The sequence below is a fragment of the Stigmatopora argus genome, chromosome 10, assembly GCF_051989625.1.
Source record: "Stigmatopora argus isolate UIUO_Sarg chromosome 10, RoL_Sarg_1.0, whole genome shotgun sequence".
In the NCBI taxonomy this organism is placed as follows: domain Eukaryota; kingdom Metazoa; phylum Chordata; class Actinopteri; order Syngnathiformes; family Syngnathidae; genus Stigmatopora; species Stigmatopora argus.
The window spans coordinates 5,375,138-5,383,065 of NC_135396.1; the positions used below are offsets into that span (position 1 = coordinate 5,375,138).

The window sequence follows — 7,928 nt, forward strand, 5'->3', positions numbered from 1 at the left end:
CTTTATGTTTATGAGGGCCAATAGAAATTTATGAAAACAACTGCCCTTGTAATCAATCAAGTCTTTTTAATTTTTAAGTTTCTTATGACACTGGTCAAAAAAAGATTTATCTGTGAAATATTTTTAAAAATGAACTGAAAACTAGTGATTAATTTCCAACAATATTCACTACTGCATTCAAAATCATGAAAAATTTATATAAAATGTCAAAAATGAACTGAAAACTAGTGAATAATTTCCAACAATATTCACTACTGCATTCAAAATCATTAAAAAATTATATAAAATGTCCTATTTGATGCAATTTTTATGAATGGCCAATAGAAATTTATGAAAACAATTGTCCTTGCCATCATTAAGTTCTTTTAATTTTTAAGTTTCTTATGACACGGGTCAAAAAAACGTGTAATTTTGGGGTGGTGAATCCAAATCTCACTTTAGTTTTCTATTGTAAAATTTTTTTTAAAAAAAGTTCAGCCCCTGTCAATGGCAGCCAACGATTTAATATTTATATTGTTTGGTTGACATAATGGTCTGGTGAAGAAAATTCACGTCTCCGGCCGACCCTCCCTCTCTCCTTCAATGTGACACCCCGAGTCTTAATCTCATTCCATATATAGTGTGTTTGCGTGTGTGGTCCGCCCGCTAACCGCCACGCACTTTGGCGTTTGGCCTCCGGTGAATACTAAATAACGCCTTTGATTGATGGTCGCTGTCGGACGGCGGTGGAATAAAGCGCCCCCGCGAGTCCTGAGAAAACTTTTTAAGGAGGGCCTTTGGGTGTGGTGGGGGGTGGGGGGGGCCGTCGGTAAATCTTGCCATCGGAAAAAGTTGCTGGTGACAAGTACAGCTTCTTTTTGTTGTGTGACATACCAGCGCTCGACTCGTTACCCGTCCGTGTTGTGTAGGTGTAGGTCGCGGGTGTCAAAGTGGAGGGCCGGGGGCCTTCGTGCGGACCGCCAAAGTAAAACGTGCGTGTGGATTTGGTTCATGCTAAAATTCGAATGAAGATTATAGTTGTAGATAGAGAATACTTATCTTTTGTGGCCTTTTTTAAACTTGAAAATGAACAATTTCAATTAATTTTGCATTATTTTATAATCAAATTAAATATTTTTTAAAGTCGAAATAATGTCCTGTTTTACACTTATTTTTTTACGTAAATAAAAATAAAATATTTCAATTTAACGTCTTTCCGTTTTTGAAATAATAATCACATAAAAGGATAAAAAGGGAAATACATTTTCCATTTATAAGAAAATTATTTAAATAAAAAACATGAACATTTAGTTTTTTGTTTCATCCAAATATTTATCTCTATTTTTTTTAATCTAAAAATGAGAATACATTAAACTGAGGATGCTTTTCCTCTATTAGTTTTCAAAATAAATAAATACAAAAATAGAACATTTACCATTTTCCTTTTTTTAATTAAAGCACAAAAGACAAAAACAAACATTTTGTTTCCTCCTTTTTGATAAAAAAAATGCAATTACATTGAAAGAAAACCATCAAAAAATATAATATCTTTAGCTCAAGACCCCTGCTTTAGGGTAAAAGTCCCTTAATTTGAAAATGATAATAGTCCCATTCAACAATTATAGGACTTCCTGTCCAATTTTGTGACTCTCTCATGCACAGATTGAAGAGTGAACTCCATCCTGGCCTCTCTTAACCTTCCATTACACTCCTTTCCCCCAGGGAGCACTGTTAATAATATTGCTAGCGGGGGGAAACAACCAGGCAGCAGGTGAAGTGAATTGTCGCCCGCAGGACGGGGTCACATGCTAATAACCTCCTGCCAATCCCGTTATTGCCTTCCTCCGACTGTGAACTTTTATTAACTTTCCACGCCGATGTTCCCGCATCAATTTATTCAGAATTGTATTTTTTTAAAAATCAAATAAAATAAAGATTTTGACAAAAAAAAAACAGCACCAGATATCATTTTGGAAGACTTTAGGCTGCATTTGGATGCATTTTATGGGCTTGTTTGATCCATTTTTTAAAATAGCTTAGCTCAAGAGCACGGGCCTCACGTACGGAAGGTGGGTCCATATCGTTGGCGGAGCGCAAGTCCAGGTGGTGAGCGCCCTCCGGAATCAGGACGGCGACCAGCGAGTCCGACAAGTTGCGCGTTACGCCTCCCGAAGACCACGGGTCGAGGCCGCCGTTGCTGCGAGAGGGGAATGAATCTGTGAGGAAATCGGCGCCAGAAAACGAAAGATTTTCTCTTACCTGAATATAATGTTACTGTGTGAGGCGATGTCCTTTCCACCGAAAACCACGCCGGCCCAGTCGGCTCGCGGCCTGACGCCGAACATGGCGTGACACTCGTCAGAAAAGGCTTGGAAATTCCACTCGCCGGGTTCGAACATGTCACGTATGCCGTCGGTGCACATGGGCATCACCATTTCGGTGCAGGCCTGAAGAAGGCGCGGAGCTTGGGTCATAAGGCTATTGAACCAGCACGATGGTTCGATTCTGTTCACTTCATAAACACTTATTGTTGTCTACAGTAATCCCTTGACTATTGCGGTTAAAGTAGACGAGATAATCGAAAAATCGCTAAATAGGATCACCCCTATTATAACTACCTTTTTTCCCAGTGCAAATTTCAGCGTGGATTTTCACATTTATTAATTTAAAAAAATATATATATATATTTGTTTAAAAAAAATATTTAATAGCGGAAAAAAAATGCGAAGTAGTGAATTCGTGATAAGTGAAAACGCGCTAATCGAGGGATTACTGTATTAGGGCCACGCAGAAGAAGAAAATTGGCCTTTCAAAATGAAATTGTAACAAAATGAGTTTAAAAATTCATGAAAAAAAGTCAGCAAATGACAAGAAAAAAAGTCCAACTTGTTACAACTATGACAAATTCAATTTTTGTTTCCTCATAAGACATTAAATTTACATGCCATAATATTACAATTTGGCCCTCTTATGTTGACCTTTCTTTGGGTGGAAAAAATAAAAATGGCCGCCCGTTACCTGGTAGTCCCAGCCGATCATGCCCAGGTTGCCGGTAGCCGTCTCGGAAGTGTTGAGGCAGGAGGAGCTTCCGGTGTAGTTGTAGTAGAGATTGACCGCTTGCGAGACGCCGTGAAGGATTTGCCGGTCAGACGCTGACCAATCCGACGTCAGATACTTGCACGCCGCCTGGAAAACAACAACAAACGCAACCAAATAAATATCGTTTTACATCTATAAAAAACGGAATATTTATGGCTTTTGATCCAGTTCTTTTAATCCGTTTTTTTATATGTATATAAATATATCGAAAAATGGTCCAGCCCACATGAAATCGAGTTGACAATGCGGCCCACGAACCAACCCAAGTTTGACACCCTTGCTCTAATGTATGCGACGTCTTTGGGCGCCGTAAGCGCTTTAGGCTGAGAACCTTCTTTTTTTTTAATGACAAAGCTAATGTGATTATGTGAGCCAGTGTGAGAAGGGCCATTGGAGGGCTTAGAGGTGTTGGCAGAGATGAATGTATAAAGCTAATCCTGGCTGAAAAGTAAGGAGAAGATGCTACCCCCCCCTTCCGCTGCTCCTTTTCTGTTTTTTTTTTTCTTCCACCACGTAAATCTCGGCTTGGACGTGTCTTCGGCCGTCCTCATCCATCGACCACCGCCGAGTCGGCGCACAAAAGCCTCAGTATCAACACTTGTGGTTGTAAAGGGGGGGTCAAATGGGCAAATGTAACAAAAGTGACAAAAAAGCGGTGTTCCAAATTAAAAAAATGGTTCATCTTTGACCGAATTTGACTGTGAATACACAAACTCAAGTTTCTTTAAGACAGGGGGGTCCAGGCTGTGGCCCGCTGGCCCAAAAAAGTTTGCACACCCCTGCTCGAAACAAAAGAAAAATTTCAACTACCCCCTTTTGGGTGCGTTATCTGGTGGCATACTGCTTTCTAAGGAAGTCATTTGCACTGAAACATGGTTAATCAATTATTTTTGTTTTGCCAGTTATTGTCGTTTTTTTTTTTTGCATTCCCAGCGTTTCAGGACGCCAAAGCCAGTATGCGCCGACCCCCCCTAAACACCCCCCTCCTGTGCCGACACGGCCGTCGTAAATCCCCGAGAATTTCCCATGCAAATCAGGCGTTTTATGGGAGAAAGCGTTTACGGGCCGTCATTGAGCAAGTCTGCTAAACAACCAGTAGGCATTTGGAACAACATGTACACACTCACTGAAGCAACAATAGTCGCACTGTGTGAAAAACAGCACAACATCCTTACAATACATTTCACGACCGTATACGCATCGCTTAGTACGTTAAACAATAAAGCATGTACACTTTTCATTTCAATCCGCGCAATACACTACACAGTGTACACTTTTAGTGCGGAAAACATGGTAATATAAAAACAGAGACTCCAGTACAAATTGAAAACAAGTGGTGAGTGTCAATACCTGGATTGGCCAGCGAGGGAGTGGCTGCAGGAAATCAGCTTGGTAGGGGTAGTCCACCATGGCCAAGTTGACCCACGTCTCCTGGAGCCAGCCCTTGAAGACAGCCACGTCCTTGTCGTTTTTCAGCGGTATACACAAGCCAAACTCCTCCGACAGCCACGCCAGACCCGAAGCTATCGTAATACAACAGCCTTGTCAAATTCATCTTGGGAGTGGGCCGCTAATAGTTAGGATTCCCTTAAGAAAGTCATTATTTCATCATGACTCTCCGAAGGGTATCCACTGTTATATACGACATTTTTTTTTTAAATCTAAACAGCATTCTCCGATTTGTCATCCTCATTTTTTTAAAGAGGACAACCTAATTTTATAGAAATTTCATTAATTTTCTGAACCGCTTTATCCTCACTAGGGTGGCAGGGGGTGCTGTAGCCTATCCCAACTAAATTCGGGGAGAGGAGAGGACAACCATTCATACTCACGCCGATACCAAGGGGCAATTTAGAGTGTCCAATCAACCTACCATGCATGTTTTTGGAATGTGGGAGGAAACCAGAGTACCTGGAGAAAACCCACGCAGGCCGACCTGTATTTGAATGCAGGACCGCAGAGCCGTGAGGCCGACCTGCTAACTACTCAAGCCGCCAGAAAGCATTTAAAAAAAATAATTTACTTTGACGGACCACAAAAAATGAGGTGCTGCCAGTTTGACAACTGTGATATAGAATGGCCAAAATATTATGTTCTTATTTAAACGTATTTTCCCAGTGCCTTACCGGTAGCAGAGAGGTTACTGATGGCCTTCCAGGACGCTCGAATATTGGTGTCACAGTTCCGTCCGCTTATGGCAAAGTCTCGCGTGACCACTTTGTAGAAGTCGCCGCACGGTACCATTCCGGAAAACTGCCAGATTGGCGCCGACGCTGCCAGAGCGCTAAAAAAAACATTTTTTTGACTTGACTGTGAAAGCAATTCTTCACGTCCAAACCTGCCGGCCTTACCCGACAACCACATTGGGGTACTTCATCCTAAACCACGCGGCTAGCATCCCGCCGTATGACCCTCCCATAGCGATAACCGGGCTTTGCTGAGCTCCAGTTCGGCTCTGTTTCAAGTTCTGGATCAGGACGGCGAAGTCCGCCAGGGCTTGCTCTGCTGTCAGGTAGTTCAGATGTTTGCTGTCCTGCAGACAGGAAATTGAAACTTCTCTCACAAAAGAACTGAACACAAAAAGTACTTCTAGAATGGTTCAAAAATGGAAAAAATCCAAACTAAATCATTTTCGGGTCGTATTATCTTCTCACGCTAAAAGAGTCGGCTCCAAATGGCATCGATTCTCCGTAATAACGATGTTCTGCAAAAACCAACATGGCGCCCAGCTCTTCAGCCACGTCCCACATGAAGCCCTGAACCAAAAGAACCAGTCATGTGATTGTGCCTTGACCACCATTGACGACAATAGACATCTATCACTTACGGTATTGTTACAGAACCAGGTGATGTCTCCTTCATTGCCCGTGTAAAACAAAATGGGGCCCCCAGGGGAGCGCCAATACTTGTCCGCCACAAGGTAGCGCTGCTTGTAAGTGCCATCCTCTAGAAAGCCGAAATGATCAATCTGGAAAAAATTAAAATCATTCATAAACACACAAATTTGGTGATTTTGTCCCCAAGTCCACTTTCGGTCCCCACATGAAGACAAAAGAGTGCACTAGGTTTAGTCAGGAATGACAGTAGAAAGATTCAAAGCGTCTATTCAGCCTCGCTTTGGCAGAGTCTGCAGACCCTCAGGGTGCTGCCCCCCACCTTCACCCGACTCCAAAAGAAACACATTTGGCCAGCTGCGTGCTCAGTGGGGTTATATTCAGTGAATTGCGTGAAGAATGCATTTAAATGTGGCTTTGTTTGCTTTTAAATGTCACTTTTTTTACTTCATATTTGCCATGATTTTATGCTTGCATGTGTCAGTTTTCCTTTTCTTTCATTAAAAACAAAATAAATATCTTCAAATTATACCTAATATAAATTTTGAGCTCTGTATTATCATGATTCTCGTTTTTATAAAAAAAAATAAGATTGAACGATATAAATGATTGACAAAATCGACCTCATTTTTTTCAACAATCGTACAATGAGCCCAGCCAACCCAAATAAACGTTTGTCATTTTACACATACGCCACAAGAGGGAGACAAAGCACATTCTTTGTCTAAACATATAACTTTCAAAAACCCATTTTGTCCCTCAAACTGCGGTCAGGAGCTCCATTTTGCAAAATTTCTAAATATTTCATCGATTAATTCTTAAGAAATATCTAGTTAGAGCATTAAAATTGACTTTTAGCTAATTATCCGTTCTTTGCTGTGATTAGAAGTCCAATCCATTTGGACTGGTAGAGCTGGCACTGACTGGCACCCAAATAAGACCTTCTCCCCGAGCACACCTGTTTGTCCGGCAAAGTGATGCCCCCACGTGGACATTGCAGGAACAACCACTGGGGCCGAAAAGGATTGGTGGCCAACCAATCGCAGGGAACAAGGAGACAAAAAAACAATCACACTCATCTCAGCACAATTTAGTGTTCAACCTAGCATGCATGTTTTAGTGATATGACAGGAAATCGGAATACCCGGAGAAAACCCACACAAGCCTGGCAAGAATATCCACCTGGAGTAAATTTAGGCAGCAAGGGGTTAACAAACACTACATGAAGATCACGAATCCTCCCAAAGGAAATTTTGTAGCAAGACAGAACTCCCACACACTGATTGTGTATTTTTTTTACTACGGGAAGTAGTAAGAGGAAATATTTTATTGTCTGCAGGCGCAGCTTTTTGTGCAACATCGTCAATATTCAGCACAATGAGGAAGTGTGCAGTCGTCATACCTAAAAACAAAATAAAATAATAATGAGCTCTACTATAGAGCTTTAATACCTGGAAAAAAAACCACACAAGCTAAACAAAACATTTGAAAAGAAAAATACATTTTTTTAAAGAAATAATAATAAGACAAGCGTAATAAAAAGAATAATTCAAAATGTATTCATTTCTATTATGAAACTTGTTACCTCACATAACTTTTTGGTTGCCATTCACAGAAAAATACGTCCAATCAATTTTATCTGGCATAATGGATTAAACGTCTGTTGCATTATAAATATTTCTATGATCGATTTCCTTCTTTTACTAGTACAACACATACTCTGTGACCTACGCTAATGATAAATATTATAATAGATGTCCACTGTATCAACAAAAAACAAAAGGCAGCCAAATTTGAGTGCTATCTGGCAACTGTTATGATATGTTATGATCATAATTTAACAAACTGCCACGAGTTGTAGCATCTAGTTTACCCCGGCGTATTTAAGGGTTATTTTTGTTCGGGGGGAAAAAAGACGGAAACAATCAAATCTTTAAAGCACAATTAGTAATTAGCAGTATATTCCAAAATCAGAGATGTTCTACTCACCTTCTGGTCAAAGTAAAAAGTTTCATA

The 7,928-nt window shown here is 40.6% G+C and overlaps 1 protein-coding gene across 1 annotated transcript; it reads right to left on the bottom strand.

The window, feature by feature from the left end:
* Positions 1–1,409: 1,409 nt before the first annotated feature.
* Positions 1,410–7,919, bottom strand: prcp (prolylcarboxypeptidase (angiotensinase C)). Its single transcript, XM_077611409.1, has 9 exons — positions 7,902–7,919; positions 5,906–6,046; positions 5,733–5,834; positions 5,430–5,611; positions 5,205–5,362; positions 4,429–4,601; positions 2,998–3,165; positions 2,239–2,426; positions 1,410–2,176 (listed from the first exon to the last, which is right to left on the bottom strand). The coding sequence occupies exons 3-9, from the start codon at positions 5,826–5,828 to the stop codon at positions 1,960–1,962; spliced, it is 1,182 nt and encodes a 393-aa protein (XP_077467535.1). The 5' UTR covers positions 5,829–5,834; positions 5,906–6,046; positions 7,902–7,919; the 3' UTR covers positions 1,410–1,959.
* Positions 7,920–7,928: the final 9 nt, after the last annotated feature.

Excerpts from the sequence above, each read along its gene's own strand:
- prcp (XM_077611409.1), bottom strand. The coding sequence starts at position 5,828 with ATGTGGGACGTGGCTGAAGAGCTGGGCGCCATGTTGGTTTTTGCAGAA. Across the intron at positions 5,612-5,732 it reads TTGGAGCCGACTCTTTTAGC|GACAGCAAACATCTGAACTA; the intron begins GTGAGAAGATAA and ends TCCTGTCTGCAG. Across the intron at positions 3,166-4,428 it reads TCCCTCGCTGGCCAATCCAG|GCGGCGTGCAAGTATCTGAC; the intron begins GTATTGACACTC and ends GTTGTTTTCCAG.